This window comes from Berghia stephanieae, chromosome 2 (assembly GCF_034508935.2).
Source record: "Berghia stephanieae isolate SIO BIC M18660-M18661 chromosome 2, UCSD_Bste_1.3, whole genome shotgun sequence".
Classification (NCBI taxonomy): Eukaryota; Metazoa; Mollusca; class Gastropoda; order Nudibranchia; family Aeolidiidae; genus Berghia; species Berghia stephanieae.
The window spans coordinates 87,805,812-87,825,811 of NC_088361.1; the positions used below are offsets into that span (position 1 = coordinate 87,805,812).

Below are 20,000 nucleotides of genomic sequence, written 5' to 3' on the forward strand. Positions count from 1 at the left end.
CTGCTTAAAGTCAACACCTTTTGTTGGTCCCAAATTTTCTGTTTCCCATCTGTGTTCCATTATTAATGGATAATGTCAACCTTGCTTAAAGTCAACTAACCATTCTACGTCTAGCAGTGTTGGACGACGACAATGATGCAACATTTTGTCGCGAAATTCCTTTTTGGCCCTCGTTATCCTGTGAATGTTTTGTCCAACAGGCCTTATAGAGTTGGAATTCCATTCCGTATATCTACTGCTAATTGTCCTTAAGACGGTTTGCCAAAGTAATGAGAATGTTGCTCTGACTAAGTATCAGTTACAATTGATGCTATGCGTTGAGGTAAAATACTCACAACATCCGCCAGTATAACAAATATCAACACACAACCTCCAACGTTTATAGTCTGATTATTAGAATTTAGATTGTATTACGTTTTTAAACAATAACAAAGACCTCAGGGGCGCCAAATTCGTTCTTTCTATATCTCCCCCGAATACTAACCAGTCTACGCAATTGTCTCTTGTCTTCTACAAAAGTCTAGACGTGGCTGCCGTTCGCCCAGGATTGGCGCATAGAGATGGGGTAACAAATGCCGAGGAGTGGATAGATAAAAGATTCCTTAGGGGAATAAAAACATAATCAATAATTAGGGGAATTCGATTTTCACAGATTCTGTCCTTTAGTCGTGTCCAACACAATGGACACTGTAAAAAGGACAGCACCCATGTAAACACTAGTTTTTTTGGAGTTTCTACGAGTGAATAAATCTCAGAAATTCACACAATTTATGAATACAACTAGCTCGCATTACTGAGATACCAGTCTCGTCTGGACAAGTCTTTGTACTTATTCTTTGTCCACCAATCAAGTGACTGAGTTTGGGAGATAATACATTCACTTTGAAAAACCATATCAGAGTTTACAATGAGAAATATTTTGAAATCAAATATTTATTATTCACCCAACTTTTTTTTCTTTTTTTTTAGTCTTTATTTCGATGTATTTATTTATATTCTTGTTAGTAATTCAGATGATCCAGGTAACAAACTCTGCATTGCCTTTTGAATTTGTATAACATGTTACTTTATTAAGATATACATAATTCCATCATCATGATTTCTTTTCGTATTAACCAGTTAACTGCTGTACTTTAGAAAGTGCGTATTTTTTAATTTGGCCAGAAAATTGGTCTTTCCAATATCGATCGATTTAATTACCCTCTTCTTGGCATAAACTCTCAAACCTCGAACCTCGCGATGTCCCAGGTTTGAGAGTTTTTGCCAAGGTGAGGATCATATAAATCGATCAATATTTGAAGAACGAGTATTCCAGACATATTTTAAAATACGTGTTTTTTTTTCCAGATTACTGTCGTTAACTGGTTCAAGTCAGAATTTTTAAAAATCGGAATTTGGATCGACTGAGAATGTAACTTCTGTGAACAAAATAAAATTAAAAGCTGTCAACACATACCGCTTGTTAAATGTAAACTATTTAAATGATGAATCTGGATTTTGAACAATAAATGAAGTACAAATTCCAATTATGAAAAATATATGCGGTCACCGTAAAATATGAATAATCAAGATTCCATTTTTTTTTCAGGGACAATAATTCTAACTAGCCATTCACTCATTTTATTTTGTTATTTAAAAACATACTTTATTGATTATTTAGAATGTGCATTACAATGTTTAAGGACAAAGTTATTTTTTGAAAATTAAAGATTGAGGTGGAGAAGTGATACTTTAAGATAGCTGGGCTACGCTAACGATCTTTTATTACCACACTTTTATATAAGTGCCAAGAAAAAGGAGGTGACATATAGATATCTAGATACAGAAATCAGAACACTCTTCATGCAACAGCCACGAATTATGTCTGTAATGTTTTTAAAAAGGTAATTCCCTAAAGCGGAAAGCAATTACTAAGATTCTCTGAGTTACTATTTAATTTGACAATGTTATGTAATTTAGCTGTTTCAAGTCACTTAAATCTTTTCAAATTAAAGCTCTCTATACATAATACGATATCATGTTTTCGTTATTTTGGACATGCCATTTTTGCCTGTTACCCAGGGCAACTTTACAACTTCAAGACAGACGAAAAGGGTAGAGTGTTCGCCAAGACCCCCAAGGGTAACTACACTCTGGACGACACCTACAGGGGTAAGGCAATGATGACGTGTGGCCTTTACAATGGCTAATCAGTAAACGTAGAATGTTTGAATTAACTCTTGATGTCTTAACCCTTGTTGCTATTCTCAGGTCAAATGTTCGTTTATGATGCTGTAACGGGAAAACCACGATTTACGAACAGAGAGGGAAGTTCTGAAACCGACTACGGGTTTCGTGGTAACCGATTACTTCATTCATTCATTTACTATATATATTTCTTCAGACGCCTATAGCTTTACACACTCATTGTTAAATCTCCTGATTTATATTCGGTGTTTCACTGGATTTATCACTCAGCGCTTCGGTGGCGGGTCGCAGGAAATCGCTGTTTATCTTGTAAGGTCGATCCACGGTCTAGGTATCGTATTCGATGTCATTAACTCATTAACAAATACGACTCTACAGCTTCTAGAAAAATTACCAGACTATATGAATTCAGTTTATTGAAAGAACGTGGATCAATCTTATTTGCATGCAATGTAATAGTTCCCCTTTCCCTGTTTGCTGTGTACGTTACCTGTAACGAGTTAATTTTTTATATTTATTGCTATTCATTTTATAATAATTATAATAAGTATTAAAAATTATAATAAGTATGGCATACAGTGAGATGTTGAAATAACATTAACATTATAATTCGCAAAACGCAATTATTTTTATTTAATTTTAACACGCAACATTTAATATAAATAGATATAAACATTTACCCCTACTTTTAATTACTTACAGATCACCTAACTTCAATGCAAATGATTTGAATGTTGAATTTTCACAATTTCAATACTAACTTTTTAAACAATTAACGACTTAATTATTTTGAATTATCTAACCATTGGTTGAGATGTTTCGGGTTGTTTGTTTTATTTGAAAATATTTTTTTACTTAAAATATTTTAGCTGTGTACACATCGTAATTTATAAGTGCTCACTATGGAAAGTGATTTGCTTTCTATTTGAGCACTATGTGTAAGTCCAGAATGTGTTCTAAATCGTGTGTTTATATAATTGGATGTTCTTTGTAATTTTGTAACTTGATGTAGTGTTTTTTAATGTCCAAGTTGAATATCATTATCAAAATAAATCTACAATTTAATATTTTTAATTTATATTTCAAGATATAAAACTAAATTTAGACTAAATTAGTTAACATTTGGAATGGCATTAAATTTCTAGGGAAAAAATGAAACTTCTGTTAACTAATTTAAGAAATTGATCGACAAAGAAGTGAATTCATTAAGATACGAATATGATTAATGCTGTAAATAATCAAAAACAAATATGATTTATTAAGATTTTTTTTCAATATCATGTCATATTGTCCTAGGTAGCCTTTTAGAAGATAAGATAAGCTTATATTTAATAGTTTACATATCAGTTGCATCTAGAAAATGACTGCAGATATCATAACAAATTATTTTTTATATATTATATTATTATATTCATTTGATTTCTTCTTTTCCATTCTCTCATGTCAAATATACTATACTAGCTGTTTTATCTTTGTTGGCCGATATTTCTTCTTACAACTCCCCTGGTCTTTCAATTCGCAATTCTTTCAAGTAGATTTTCTTGATTTCTACACAACATTATTTAGATATATTCATTTTCCTTGTACCCATCAGTTCCTACATCTCCATCCACCCCACCTTAAAAAGCTTAGGATGTCCCTTTATTTACCTCCCCATGTTTCAAACTTATAAGGAACTTGATCTTAAATTTTCGTTGTTATAGAGCTAGATCATTTGTAATTTATTTTAGTATTTAGTATATTTTTAAAAATTATTTAACTTTATGACTGTGTAAGATTTTACTCAAATTTGACTCTAACACCTGATCTTACCGTTCTCATCAAGGACTACGAGTTGTCTTGTTGTTGCATTCTATTGGTGAAAACAATAATAAGACAAATTAAATTATAGATTTTGTAGTCTTTCAAAAAAAAACCCAAACAATTCCCATGTTGAAGGGATAATTAATGGAGGATCCCGGTAGCTAAGGTAGGGCACTCACCTTTAACGCAAAGGGCCCGAGATCGATCTAGGGTAAGGTCGAGATTTTTCTCTGACACCCCCCTCCCCTCAATCTATTCTTTACAAGCTGTTGTATCTTTGTTTGCCGATATTATTTGTTCTTACAATTCACCTGGTCTTTCAATTCGCAAATCTTTCAAGTAGATTTCCTTGCTTTTAACACAATACTATTTCAACGTATTATCATTTCCTTCTCCATCCACCCTACCTTAAAAAAGATAGGATATCCCTATACTTACCTCCCCAAATTTCTAAGCTTATAAGGAACTTGGATCTTAAACTTTCGTTGCTATAGATAATTTGTCATTTATTTAGTATTTGGTATTTTTTAAATGTATAGTATTTTTAAATGTATACTATTGGGTATTCATTTTAACCCTAAAATACAAATTTAACTCAATGACTGTGTAAGATATTACTCAAATTTTACTATAACACATGATCTTACCGTTCTCAGCAAGGACTATGAGTTGTCTTGTTGTTACACTCTCTTGGTGAAAGCAGCAATGTCTACTGTTATAATAAGACACATTAAATAACATATTTTGTAGTTTAGGGTCTTTCCAAAATAAATAAATAAAATAAAATTCCCTTGTTAATGGGATAAAATGTGAAGGGTCCCGATAGCTAAGTTGGTAGGGCACTCGCCTCTAACGCAGAGGGACCTAGATCAATCTAGGGTAAGGTCGAGACTTTTCTCTGACACCCCCCCCCCCCAAATCCACATAGCAGTGATTGGGTTGCTTGGTATGTTAGTCTGGCGGAAAGTTTTTTTGCGATAGACTGGAATCATATCCATTGGATAGCAAGCAATTGCGATTGTCCGTTTAACGCCATAGAAACCGAGATAAACTCCGGTTCCGTGGACCTAATGGTCTTCATTTTATTAATTTATTTATTTATTTAATACTATAGGCATAAAATCATATTGATTTCCCATGGACTTAATTGCCATATCTGTTTGGATTTTCAAATTCACTTCTCACTTCCGTCGTTAAAACAGTTAAATCTGTGTATCATTTGTTGTGACTATGTTTTATTTTATTTTGTTTTCATTGTAGATTTGTGGGTTATTTCGATGTCATTGTTGTTGTTCATTTAATTTAGCATCTCACAAATGTAGGAGCTCTTTTAAATTGAAAATTGATAATTGTTATGAATTGTATGACAAAATCATATTAAATATTATAGAATTTATATAGCGCAATATCCAGTAAACTTACCCAAAGCGCTTTGCTAGGAGTCCCGAGGCAGAGCTTAACATCTAGGACGATACATGACGCATGCTAGGTGATAATAGTACAATTGTTTTGGACAGAGTCAATTTGATTACGGCCAGGTAAACATATAATACTTGAGTATAATGAGAGAATGTGGGAAAGTGCCTTTTCCAAGAACTCAACTATGAACACTCAGAGCGAAACTCGAACCCTGGACCTTCCAGTCCGAAAGCGAGTATCATACCTCAACACCACACATCTGCATTACAGGACTGTAGCGAGATATAAATTGAAGTATTTCCCATTGAAACAATTGTGCTATATGAGTTCATATTTCGTTTAAATATGTTTTTATTTATTTTTTTTTTGTTAAGTATATATAAAGATCTATTCATTTCAAGAGAACAGAAGTTGATATGAAAATTAATAAATTATATTTAAATGAATATATATATATATATATATATGATATATGATAAATGATATATATATTAGAGAGAGATAGACAGATAGATAGATAGATAGATAGATAGATAGATAGATAGATAGATAGATAGATAGATAGATAGATAGATAGATAGATAGATAGATAGATAGATAGATAGATAGATAGATAGATAGATAGATAGATAGATAGATAGATAGATAGATAGATAGATAGATAGATAGATAGATAGATAGATAGATAGATAGATAGATAGATAGATAGATAAATAATCTTTTTAATGAATAATTTATAGATGGATAATGCATAAATATGCTTAAATACTAACCTTTTTTATTTCCAATTGTTCATCAATTTCAATATGCACCTCAACTTTCAGTCAATTGTTATCCATTTCTCATAGAACATATTATCTCGCATTGGCCATATATTTCTATGCAAATATTCTTTTTTTTACCATTATTGCCTTTATGGCCAGGCACCGACGTGCACGTATTTGCAGGTCTGATAACCCTATTCCTTATCGGCTCATTGTTGTAATGGAAATGTCAAAAAATGACGCAAAAATTGTCCATTACAACAATGTCAAACTAGGCCCTTATGTGGGTTCATATGTCAGACCTGCATATAGGTATACGTCGCCAGACACTGATAATAACTGTATCCATTTAAAATGACCGTTATTACGAGCACGCACAATTTAACACGTGAAATGATGACTAAAATAACTAGAGCATTTATATAGAGCAATATCCACTAAACGTGTTCAAAGCGCTTTACATGGGGTTCCCAACCAACAGCAACATGAAGGTCGTGACATGACGCCTGTTATGCAATATTTAAACGTTTTCATACAGAGACAACGCTGTTAACGGTCGAATTCTCATTTTACACTTGAATACGTGAGAGAATGTGAGTAAAGAGTCTTTTTCAAGGACTCAACTATGCGCCGCTTTGAGCGGGTCTCGAACCCTGGACCTTCCAATCCGAAGACGAAAGTCATGGTATTAGACGAGACAACATAGGCGCACAATAGACACGATAATATTGTTGTGGTCTTACTGTAATTGATGTGTGGAAAATATGAAATATCTTTCTAATCTTGCCAAGAGAATTGTACGCTATTTCGGCAGTGCCTGAATAATCTCAGAGGTGAGTTTCCACATTGACGATTACTCATGAAAACAATTAACTCTCTCTCTCCCCCCCCCCCCCCCCCCCCCCCCCCCCCTATTAATCTTATTGTTCTCGTCAAAAGGTCTTTCACAATCGAACATGTCCTATTGTATATTTATTTCTGCTTGATTCTAGGATATTCCAGTGCCATTGGCCGATTTAATGGGGATGATGAAGATGGTAAGTAATGTGCGCATATATATATATATATATATATATATATATATATATATATATATATGTGTGTGTGTGTGTGTGTGTGTGTCTGTGTGTGTGTGTGTGTGTGTGGGTGTTATATAGACTGCGATAGAATAGCGTCCTACCCAAAGGATAGCAAGCAATTGCTATTGTCAGTTTCACGCTATAGATGAATTCCAGCTCCATGGGCCCAATGGCTTTGAAGAACTACTACTGTCTGTCAATACTTTTTTTTCCGAAAGGATGGTATGTATGTGAACCTTTTCGTTTACAGTACTATGTGGGATCAACAAGAAAGTGATATGAAATTTGATTTTAGATTTTGTTTTATATGAAAGTATGTTCTTTTTCCTATAAAATATGCAAGTAAGAAATTTGACCTAAGTCTTACATTGTTGGGGAGGGGGGGGGGGGGGGGAATTGTAGCTCAGTTGCTAGGGCACTCGGTTCATATGCAGCGGGACCGAGATCGATCTCGGGTGAAGTCAAGATTTTTTATTGACATCTGTGTTCATCCATACAGCCGTAAATGGGTTGCTGGGTCCTTTAGATCTGACGAAAAGAACTTTGCGATAGACTAGCGTCTTATCCGAAAGGGCAACAAGCAATACGCTTCAACAGTCGTATCATCACTTCCCTCGTAATGACGCATGGTAACTTAGTAACTGACTCTAAACCATCGGAACAATGGCGGATGCCCTTATGAAATATTTCTCCGACGAGCATAAAAGCGTATCCAGAGGAAAAAAAAACCCTTTATAAATCTGATCATGTTTTGACTTTTACACATTCTGATCACAAGACATATGAAAAGTTCTAGCCAGGATGAAGAATAAAAAGTACCGATTTTCTATGTTTAGAACCACGATGGCCGCCGGTGCTGGGCGACGTGACATCAGACTATTGAATCCAATTACTACCAGGATTGACTCCGGTTCTGAAGGACTACTTACATTATTGGCTGTAAATTCATTTGGCAGCATCCAAACCACTCAAACAAATACCATTTGAGGCGATGGACCACTTATATGTGTTGTCTTTTTTAAAAATAATTATTTTCTTTACTTTTGGAAGACACCACTTGGGAGTAATAATATGGTCTCTAAATGTGTGATATATTTTTTAATAGCATTGATTCAAACGATTAAAGGAGAAAAACAATTATTGCATTAACCAGTAAGCGTATAGGCAACAATGCGGCTAAACTCGAGGAGGGGGGGGGGGGGGGGGGGGAGGTGAGAAAAAATTCGCTGAAAAAATAAATTGGCCAGAAAATACGTCTATCAACTATCGATCGATTAGAATGACACTCATGTTGTCAAAAATTCTCAAATCTGGAACTTCCTTCTGGCTAATTTTTTAAAAATGTTTTTTCTAACAATACGGAAGTGTGTGCGTTGTGTTGCCTTTATGTCACAGTAAAAATGAAAGTCTAATAATAATGCATGCATTCTGACAATGGAGCCAGGGTTTGCAGATAAATTATTCAAAAAATGACAGGCATGTCACAGAAAATGCCAAATGGTCTGGAAAAAATGCCAAGTATCTCGAGGGATTGCTTATTCTGCCGAACTGTGGACATAAAATTAGTTATAATAGTTATAATTGTTTTTTAATTTCTTATCCGACTGTCATATGGTTTAATAAAAATTCGCCTCGTCTTGTCCGTTCAAATGTAAAAATTTGAATATTTTGTGAAACTGGTATTGACTTTTCTATAAAAAAGGAAAAAATAAAGATAAGTATGGAATTGTAAGCTTCAATTTATTAGACGAAGACAGATACTGTGGACGTTTCGGGTATCCCCTATATCAACAAAACACAATGAATGAAATACTAAAGACGAGTGAGATACATGTGTAAATGGCTTACTTAAGGTGAATAAACGTTTATTCGCGAAGTATCAGGTTAGAGAGGTTTTGCCAAGATGAGGGTCATTTCAATCGATCGATATTTGAAGGACGAGTTTTCTGGCCAAATTTTTAAATATGTGTTTTTCCAGAGCATGGCAGATCTGTCTTCGTCTCATAAATCGAAGCTTACAATTCAATACTTATCTTTATTTTTTTTCCTTTGAGCTTCAATTAGCCACATTTTCACTATAAATCACTATAAAATAAGTAAAATAAAGTGATTTTGGAAAAAATTGCCAAGAAAATACCAAAATGCCAAACCTGTTGGACTTTCAAATTTGTATACGTAGCTACAAACCCGACAGTATTCTTCATTGATTCATAATATATTCTTATAATTTTTTTAAAAAATGTTAAAAATCATTATATTTATTATATTTTGTCTGGAACATACTTTTTTTTTTACTGACCATCTCTGTAAATTTTCTATTTCAGATTACGTGGTGGGAATTCCCAAGGGAGATGGTTATGTCGGCATGGTAAGAACGTTATTTTTATCACTTGTCTATTCTATCATACTCTCTGAGTGGGATCTTCAGTCCTCCTGAAGTGTAGTCTGTGGGCAGTAGGGTCACTTGCTGTGTCTTCTGTCCCTCTTTATGTATTCCCGTTTGCTCTCTGTCTTTGTCTTGGAATGAGATCACTTGGTTTCGTCCTGGTCCTGGACGGAATCCTTAGCTGGGAGGGAAATGGTCAAATATATAGTAAACTTTGGGAGATGACATTTTTTATCCTGGTAAATCATTTTCTGTTATGTACTGTTTTATCTTTTTAAATGATTTGTAAGCATTTGAGTGTATTCCTCTTTGTGAGATCCCGTGGTTGTGTCTAGATGAGACTTTTAGGGAGATCTCAAACTAAATATACTGAGGTTTGAGCTGTAGTCGAGGCAGAATGATTTTTATGGTTATTTTTTTTCTTGTGTTTTCTCTCTACTTTGTCTATCAATTTTTCAAACACACTCTTTCAGATCTTTACAAAGTAAAATGTTGCTTTCATTCAAATACTGATATCCTATAAATTTGTGGATTTGATATTTTCAAGTATTAACATTTTTGACTTTTGCAAAGTTAATCCCACGTTCATAAATACAAATGGAGAAAAATCATGTCAAATCAACAGTTTGTCCCGATATGTAGACTTGTTTGCTAATGTGTGTCCCGATGTGTAGATTTGTTTGCTAATGTGTGTCCCGATGTGTAGACTTGTTTGCTAATGTGTGCACTTAGGGTTGTCCTGAATGGATCAAAAAATTATAGAGACTCAAAAGAATGAGCAAAGTTAAATGACTGAAATTTTGGTGAAAATGAATCAATATGTAGCTAAACAAATGCGTAGCTACATATATTTTTTAAAACAAATAAATAATATATAAGTGAAAAAGTGGATGAATAAATGATTAGATAATTAAAATGATAAGTAAATAAATAATTAAATAAGAAATGAAGCGATAAACAAAAAAAATGAATAAAAATATTTTCATGAATTAAGAACTAAAAAGATAAATTAATCATTGATAAATAAATGAATGAATAGTTCGACTTGATTTAACTATATCAACAATTTACTTGATAATGTATATCTTCGTTTAACCATTTCTGTTGTGTATTCTATTCTATTATTATTCTATTCTATTACAGATTGAATTTTACACCCAGACTATGGATTTACTTGGAACCATCAGCGGAGAGCAGGTAGAATGTTATCATATTGTCTCTGAAGTCTATTTAAAATAGATTGAAATGTCATTGTGAGTGAATAGATAACAACATGAAATTCAATGTAAGCTTCAATTTTATATACGAAAACAGATAAAATTGACGTTTCGGGTGTCGCCTTTATCAACAAAACAAAAATCCTGTTTGTTGATAAAGGGGAAACCCGAAACGTCCATTTTATCTGTTTTCGTATATAGAATTGAAGCTTACATTCAATTTTACATTGCTATTTAATTTATTTCTTCGAGCTTCGAGCAGCAACATTTACATTTGTGAGTGAGTAATATCTTGGCGATATTGATTCACCCTGGAGTCCTGGTATTTCATGATAAGGAGTGTGGCTATTGTGGTGATTCTGTAGTCGACTGGATGAACCCGACTTGTGTGATACCAAATAACCATTGTAAAGGGCCTCTGACCTTTATGTGTGGATACCGGCGCTATATCAAATAATAATAATAATAATAATAATAATAATAATAATAATAATAATAATAATAATAATAATAATAGTAATAATAATAATAATAATAATAATAATAATAATAATAATAATAATAATAATAATAATAATAATAATAATGATAATAATAATGATAATAATAATAATAATAATAATAATAATAATAATAATAATAATAATAATAATGATGATGATGATGATGATGATGATGATGATGATGATGATGAGTATGATGATGATGATGATGATGATGATGATGATGATACTAATAATAATAATAATAACAATAATAATAATAACAATAATAATAATAATAATAATAATAATAATAATAATAATAATAATAATAATAATAATAATAATAATAATAATAATAATAATAATAATGATAATAATAATAATATGTTTGTATGTGGGTTAGTTGGGGGTGGGGTTGCCGCTTGCTGAACTGTTAAAACACCGGACTCATAACCAAATGAAAATGGGTAGGTTTTGAATTCTGGTAGAATTGGTTATTAAAAAAAAAAGTTCTGGTCACAGATCTTCATAGTAGAAATTAGATCGCTGGGTCTGTATTATCTTTTGCAATAGTCTTGTGTTGTATCCATAGGACAATACGACACTGTTACTTTTTATTTAATGCTGCAGAAAGAGGAGGGAGCTCTTTTTTAAATCTCAAAAGTAGATTTACTCCTGGGTCACATTTTGCAACCCTCTGTGATGTAAGTTAATGTAAAATGTAGTTTCCCTAGAGGACCCAAGTCTCAAATCGAGACAGTATTGAATTACCGTGGATACTTTAGGTGTTGTTTTTGTTTTTTTTTTTGGGGGGGGGGGGGGGGGGGGGGGGGGATGTTTGTTTGTTTGTTTGTGTTTGTTTCTCTTTGGTTTCGTTTTTTCCCCTGTTACAAAGCTGCGCTTGCTGGTATCGTCACTATCGTCGGTCGCTTCTTGAAGCGGTGAAACTGGACTTGGGCACGGGTTAAGAGCTAACCAATTCAAATAATGTAATTTTCTTTTAACCAAGGATATAACAAACCTGTTTGACACACTGCAATGTGTCGGGGGTTTGCAATGTTCTGAAATGCTTTACTGACTGATATGATTTTGAAGGTCATTACCTTATAATAAATATTTGAAAGTAGACTTTTTGTTTTAATATAAATGAGTTAAAAATCTCGAATTCATACATAAGTTGAGCTTTTATATAGCGCAATATCCACTAAACGTGCTCAAAGCGCTTTACAAGGGGTCACTGACCAACAGCAGCACTGAAAATGTATGACGAGACATACACGTGTTTGGCGATATTACAATTTGTTTCCGAGAGAGACAACGCTGTTAACGGCCAGGTACTCATTTTATACCTAAGTACGGTGTGAGAATCTGAGTAAAGAGCCTTTTTCCAAGGAAGGACTCAACTACGCGCCGAGCAAGGCTCCAACCCAGGACCTTTCGATCCGAAAGCGAGTGTCATACCACAAGTTCATGTAGCTGCACGAATAGAATATGAATACGCACACTTCTATAGCTACACGGCTCAGACTTTTTGACAGTTATCGCACTGGGTTTTATCAGATGATTAAATAAAATATTAATGGTAAACTGATTAACGAAAAATGATATTTGTTTTCTTCTCTAAATAGATTGGTTCCTATTTTGGGGCATATGTAGCCGTGACAGATCTCAATGGAGACAGGTAAAAATGGAATTTATTAAAATATTATATTGCATCTTGTCTAATGTGAATAATTCAAAGAAATCATTTTGTCACGCAACCCATTACTCCCAAGACTTATACTGCCGTACTCTGGAAAAATCTAAATTTTAAAATTTGGCAGAAAACTCGTCCTTCAAATATCGATCGGTTTAAATGACCCTCATCTTGGTAAACAAAACAAACCTCTCAAACCTGGGACTTCGCGAATTTTTCGTAGAAGTAGGCAGGGCTTGCCCTAGAGACAATTTTTTTTCAACTTCGTGGCAAGCACTGAATCTTCTTGTACGAGTATGACACAGTAAAATGTAATGGTATAATAATATAATTGCTTACCATATAATATGTCGTATACATTTCCCGCGTGCTCGAAGAAGTAGGCGATTTAGTACCTGAAACTAAGATGTGTCTTTTGACACCATTTTTAGGTTATTGCTTTGCCCAGTCGGTTGAAACAAATCAGGACATCATTTGTTGAACAATTGAACAGAACTCACGATTTGTTTGCTCTCGTGATTGTCGACTTGACTTTTGACCTCCTTTTCGGTCAGTTTTAGACTATATATTTTTTTTTACCAAAGCTACTGCCAAAGGCACGTAAGTCTAAGGAAGTCAAATCGAAAATATTGAGATTTAAAATCCCCTGTGGCCGATATACATTCATATATAAATGTCTAACCAACACACAAACAAGTGTTAACGTTCAAGCTTTTGAAGTTTAAGCTAGGTACCCTAATCGAAAACAATGAGAACTGATGATCCCTTTGGGTGGTTAAAAAAAAAAAATCAACCGCATGCTGTCAATAAAGACGAATAATTCCCATCTTCTTTGCCCAATACAGGCTAGATGACATCATTGTGGGAGCGCCACTTTTTACAAACTTCAAACACTCCAAGTCGTATGATACGGGAAGAGTTTACATCTATTATCAAACAGACGCGGTAAGTTCTTTCCATTTCCTGCACTCGGATTCTTCTTATGTCATCAACATCATCATCATCATCATCATCATCATCATCATCATCATCATCATCATCATCATCATCATCATCATCATCCAGTGATCACCATCATCATCATCATCATCATCATCATCATCATCATCATCATCATCATCATCATCATCACCACCACCACCACCACCATTATCACCATCATCATCATCATCATCGTTTCATAAAATTTCAAATTACTAATCATTTCCACTTGAAATCCGCTATTGACACCTGACTCAGCCCGGCGTAACATACCATTTGTATGCTGTGGGTCATAAATATAGAGAGAAATTAAAGATATAAAACACAAGATAGACATATAGCGTTATTTTCTCTCTTTAACGCTGCTTTTTGGCATATCTAATAAAATCGTACCTAATCGACGGGCACTTATTTGCAACTTTGATAACCCAATTCATTGTGGATTCATTATTGTAATGGAAATAACAAAAAATGACGCAAAATATTGTCCATTAAACAATGTTACACTAGGACCATAATGGGGTTCCAATGTCAAACCTGCATATATGTACACGTCGTAATAATCTATCCATATCGTAAGAGCGAAATTTCATTTATCAGGAAAGGGGGGAAAAAGCTATTTATCGCAATGGCACAATTTTCACATCTCAATTATCTTGGCTTAAAGAGGAATTTATTATCTTCAGTGTTGCATGCAAAGAGGGCTCTCGTTGGGCTTCTTGTTAATTAAATCTGCAGTGATATAATTTCGTGATGAGTTTAACCTCGACCAATCAATCAACATGTCAAATTGATTCTTTAACCAATCCATCATTTCATATCTTAGGTAGGGCTTTGACCTCTTGTGACGCAGGTCACAGTTCACAGGTCACTGGGTGACGTAGGTTGTTGGTCTACCCAACACATCCCGTTATCTCTTCACATAATATTTCTAACCTGCCGCCTCAAAATGGTATTATATAGGGTAGTATGGATGCTTAAAAATGATTGTATGGATGCGTTTGGGTAAAATGCTCACAACATCCGCCAGCCAAATTAAGCATCACAAGTAACCTAATAGTGTGATTGATACAACTGAGTGAGAACTTATAGATAGTATGCAGATGACGTCACTCAGGCCTTTGTTATTGTTTTTGCCATCCGCGTTTGTGAGTTGTTCTCACTAAACTGTATTAACCAGACTATAAAAGTTCATGGTTACACAGAGTTTGTGTGTTGGTCCGTTATACTTCCGGATGGCAATGTTGTGAACTCCTTGGCCAAGCGCATTCTATCTATATTTAAGAAAGGCAATCTTAAAACGATTTTTAAAAAGAGCTGATTGACGTCCTCTTCGTTCCTTCTATTGTCATAATTATAAACTTTGGATTAAGTTTGTAAGTTTTATCCAGGACTTTGGATACAATGTGTTAAAGTGGCAAAACCCAAAATCGCATATTTCTGGTTATCTTTTATTTTAAAATCACTTTTTGACATCTGTTTCATCCGGACATATTACCGGTTTGAGTTGGTAGTAGTAGTAGTAGTAGTAGTAGTAGTAGTAGTAGTAGTAGTATGAGTAGTAGTAGTAGTAGTAGTAGTAGTAGTAGTAGTAGTAGTAGTAGTAGTAGTAGTAGTATGTAGTAAGTAGTAGTAGTAGTAGAGTTAGTAGTAGTAGTAGTTAGTAGTAGTAGTAGTAGTAGTAGTAGTAGTAGTATAGTAGTAGTAGTAGTAGTAGTAGTAGTAGTAGTAGTAGTAGTAGTAGTAGTAGTAGTAGTATAGTAGTAGTAGTAGATAGTAATAGTAGTAGTAGTAATAGTAGTAGTAGTAGTAGTAGTAATAGTAGTAGTAGTAGTAAATAGTAGTAGTAATAGTAGTAGTAGTAGTAGTATAGTAGTAGTAGTAGTAGTAGTAGTAGTAGTAGTAGTAGTATAGTATAGTAGTAGTAGTAGTAGTAGTAGTAGTAGTAGTAGTAGTAGTAGTAGTAATAGGAGTAGTAGGAGTAGAGAGTAGTAGTAGTAGTAGTAGTAGTAGTAGTAGTAGTAGTAGTAGTAGTAGTAGTAGTAGTAGTAGTAGTAGTATATAGTAGTAGTAGTAGTAGTAGTAGTAGTAGTAGTTAGTAGTAGTAGTAATAGTAGTAGTAGTAATAGTAGTGGTAGTAGTAGTAGTAGTAGTAGTAGTAGTAGTAGCAGTAGTAGTAGTAGTAGTAGTAGTAGTAGTAGTAGTAGTAGTAGTAGTAGTAGTAGTTGTTGTTGTTGTTGTTGTTGTTGTTTTTGTTGTTGTTGTAGTAATAGTAATAATAGTAGTCGTAGTAGTAGTAGTAGTAGTAGTAGTAGTAGTAGTAGTAGTAGTAGTAGTAGTAGTAGTAGTAGTAGTAGTAGTAATAGTAGTAGTAGTAATAATAATAGTAGTAGTAGTAGTAGTAGTAGTAGTAGTAGCAGTAGTAGTAGTAGTAGTAGTAGTAGTAGTAGTAGTAGTAGTAGTAGTTGTTGTTGTTGTTGTTGTTGTAGTAATAGTAGTAGTAGTAGTAGTAGTAGTAGTAGTAGTAGTAGTAGTAGTAGTAGTAGTAGCAGTAGTAGTAGTAGTTGTTGTTGTTGTTGTTGTAGTAATAGTAATAGTAGTAGTAGTAGTAGTAGTAGTAGTAGTAGTAGTAGTAGTAGTAGTAGTAGTAGTAGTAGTAGTAGCAGTAGTAGTAGTAGTAGTAGTAGTGTATGGCTAAATCTCCAAATTCATTGCTTAGTGGATATAGCTCAATATAAATTGAAATGCTCAAGCTGTTAGTCTGGCAAGATGTGATGGTACTACGATGATACAATATACAGTAATAACGTGACTTCAATCGAGCTGCTAAATGAAAACGCTTTATTATTTATAGATGGTTCGAAGTTGACGTCACTCAAGTCTTTTTTTATTGTTTTTTACCATTCGCGTTTTTGAGTAATTCTCACTAAACTGTATTAACCACACTATAAACGATCATGGTTACACAAAGTTTTGTGTGTTGGTCCGTGATACTTCCGGATGGCAATATTGTGAACTCCTTAGCCAAGCGCATACTATCTATAGTTTATAGTCTAATACTATGGATGAAGACTTAAGCAATGTATGTTTGATGTTAATTTTTTTCTCTTCTCAGAACACATTCAGGGCTGGCAAAAAGGATATCCTTGATGGAGTCAGTGGTCAATCGCGATTTGGTATGGCCCTCGCTGGACTTGGTGATATCAACTATGACGGATACGACGGTATGTCCATGTTTGTGGTAGCGGTGGTGTTTGTGGTTGTGGTGGTAGTGTTTATGCTTGTGGTGGTCATGGTGGACTTGGTGATATCAATTAAGATGGATAGTATGTTTTTTTTTTTTTTTGGTGGTTGTGGTGATGGTGGTGGTTGTGGTAGTGACTTGGTGAAATCAACTATGACGGAGATGACGGTATGTCCATGTTTGTGGTAGCGACGGAGGTAGTGTTTGTGTTTGTGGTGGTCGTGATGGACTTGGTGAAATCAACTATGACGGAGATGACGGTATGTCCATGTTTGTGGTAGCGACGGAGGTAGTGTTTGTGTTTGTGGTGGTCGTGGTGGACTTGGTGAAATCAACTATGACGGATATGACGGTATGTCCATGTTTGTGGTAGCGACGGAGGTAGTGTTTGTGTTTGTGGTGGTCGTGGTGGACTTGGTGAAATCAATTATGACGGATATGACGGTATGTCCATGTTTGTGGTAGCGACGGAGGTAGTGTTTGTGTTTGTGGTGGTCGTGGTGGACTTGGTGAAATCAACTATGACGGATATGACGGTATGTCCATGTTTGTGGTAGCGACGGAGGTAGTGTTTGTGTTTGTGGTGGTCGTGATGGACTTGGTGAAATCAACTATGACGGATATGACGGTATGTCCATGTTTGTGGTAGCAACGGAGGTAGTGTTTGTGCTTGTGGTGGTCGTGGTGGACTTGGTGAAATCAACTATGACGGATATGACGGTATGTCCATGTTTGTGGTAGCGACGGAGGTAGTGTTTGTGTTTGTGGTGGTCGTGGTGGACTTGGTGAAATCAACTATGACGGATATGACGGTATGTCCATGTTTGTGGTAGCGACGGAGGTAGTGTTTGTGTTTGTGGTGGTCGTGGTGGACTTGGTGAAATCAACTATGACGGATATGACGGTATGTCCATGTTTGTGGTAGCGACGGAGGTAGTGTTTGTGTTTGTGGTGGTCGTGGTGGACTTGGTGAAATCAACTATGACGGATATGACGGTATGTCCATGTTTGTGGTAGCGACGGAGGTAGTGTTTGTGTTTGTGGTGGTCGTGATGGACTTGGTGAAATCAACTATGACGGATATGACGGTATGTCCATGTTTGTGGTAGCGACGGAGGTAGTGTTTGTGTTTGTGGTGGTCGTGGTGGACTTGGTGAAATCAACTTTGACGGATATGACGGTTTTTGTGGTGGTTGTCGTTGTGCTCGCAGTGTTCGTGATTGTGGTTGTGTTTGTGATGGTTGTGATTGTAAAAGTAGTGGTCGTGGTTGTGTTGGTGGACTCGGTTATATTAACTATGACGAATATGATGGTATATCGCGTTTGTTGTGGTTGTGGTAGTTGTCGTTATGGTGGTAGTGATGGGGGTGGTGATGATGATTTTTGTGATATCAACTATGACGGATATGATGGTCTGTCGCGTATTTTGTGGTTGTGGTAGTTGTCGTTGTGGTGGCGGTGATGGTGATGGTGGTGGTGATGACGATTTTGGTGATATCAACTTTGAGGGATATGGTGGGGTGTCGGAGAGACCTGTGTTTGTGATGGTGGTAATGTTTATTGTGGTGGTTGTGATTGCAGTTGTGTTTTGATGGAATTGTTGTTGGGAATGATTAAGGTGAGTATGTTCGTTGTGATGGTGGTTATAGTGGTAGCTGTGTTAGTGGTGGTGGTGGTTATGGTAGTGATGATTGTATGATGATGGCGATGGTAGTGGTTTTGATGGAATTGTTGTCGGGGATGATTAAGTTGAGTATATTAGAAGTCGTTGGCGCTCCTTACCGTCGACCTTATGTATTTTCGAAACACCAAAGAGTAACACCACCAGCTGGGTGTGATGGTGGTTGTAATAGTGGTTGTGGTGATGGTTGTGGTAGTGATGATGGGTAGCGATTATGACGTTCACGAAGTTGGTGATGATGGTGATGATTGTTGTTGTGGTGGTATTTTCACACACTTTTTATAAATATTTATTATTATTATTATTATTATCCCTTAGACCTTTGTGTTGGAGCTCCTTACGCTGGAGAGGACAAGAAAGGCGCTATATATATTTTCCATGGGTCGAAAGCAGGAATCATTACTGATCCTTCCCAGGTAAATTCTAACTCAAATTCCTCCTCCTCCTCCTCCTCATCCTCCTCCTCCTCCTCCTCCTCCTCCTCCTCCTCATCATCATCATCATCATCATCATATCATTATCATCATCCAGTGATCACTGATGATTGGGAACATAACCAAAGACAATGAATAACATTGACGAGCCGAATGAAAAGATATAACTTTATTAATAAATGATAAAGTAATGAGTGATGATCGTGATGAGTATTGATGGCTTGAGAAGAGAGTGAGTGAGAGCGAGGTTTAGAAACGGAAGTTGTTATATAATGGTATGTAATGATGTCTTAGAGTAAAAGGTGTTACGTATTCTTATAGAACCAATCAATAATCACCATCATCACATCACCAATATCATCATCATCATCATCTCATTCGTCGTCGTCGTCGTCGTCATCATCATCGTCATCAGCAGCAGCATCATTCATCAATATCATCATCATATCCATCTTTATTGTTAATGGCAGACTACTCCTGTCCAATCCCAAACAGGTAATTTATGCCTCCGACTTCAAGGCCCCTCTGGCTGGTTTCGGTTCTTCCCTATCTGCAGGAATAGATCAGGATAACAACTATTACCCTGATGTCCTCGTTGGAGCTTACGAGTCGGATAGAGCCGTC

General features: G+C 35.2%; 1 protein-coding gene across 2 annotated transcripts in view; it reads left to right on the top strand.

Annotated features, from left to right (window-relative positions):
• The window catches only part of LOC144965758 (integrin alpha-8-like), a 129,314-nt gene that overhangs the window by 90,128 nt on the left and 19,186 nt on the right, over nucleotides 1–20,000 (top strand). The window contains exons 8-16 of one of the 2 annotated variants that reach the window (XM_078901422.1): nucleotides 2,251–2,337; nucleotides 7,166–7,210; nucleotides 9,577–9,620; nucleotides 10,782–10,835; nucleotides 12,969–13,021; nucleotides 13,882–13,981; nucleotides 17,133–17,241; nucleotides 19,261–19,358; nucleotides 19,872–20,000. The exon at nucleotides 19,872–20,000 is cut by the window's right edge and continues 8 nt beyond it. In XM_078901422.1, coding sequence (XP_078757548.1) covers nucleotides 2,251–2,337; nucleotides 7,166–7,210; nucleotides 9,577–9,620; nucleotides 10,782–10,835; nucleotides 12,969–13,021; nucleotides 13,882–13,981; nucleotides 17,133–17,241; nucleotides 19,261–19,358; nucleotides 19,872–20,000 — 719 coding nt within the window. Of the gene's footprint in view, nucleotides 1–2,061; nucleotides 2,152–2,250; nucleotides 2,338–7,165; nucleotides 7,211–9,576; nucleotides 9,621–10,781; nucleotides 10,836–12,968; nucleotides 13,022–13,881; nucleotides 13,982–17,132; nucleotides 17,242–19,260; nucleotides 19,359–19,871 lie in introns of both variants that reach the window. The other variant, XM_078901421.1, reaches the window with a different exon arrangement.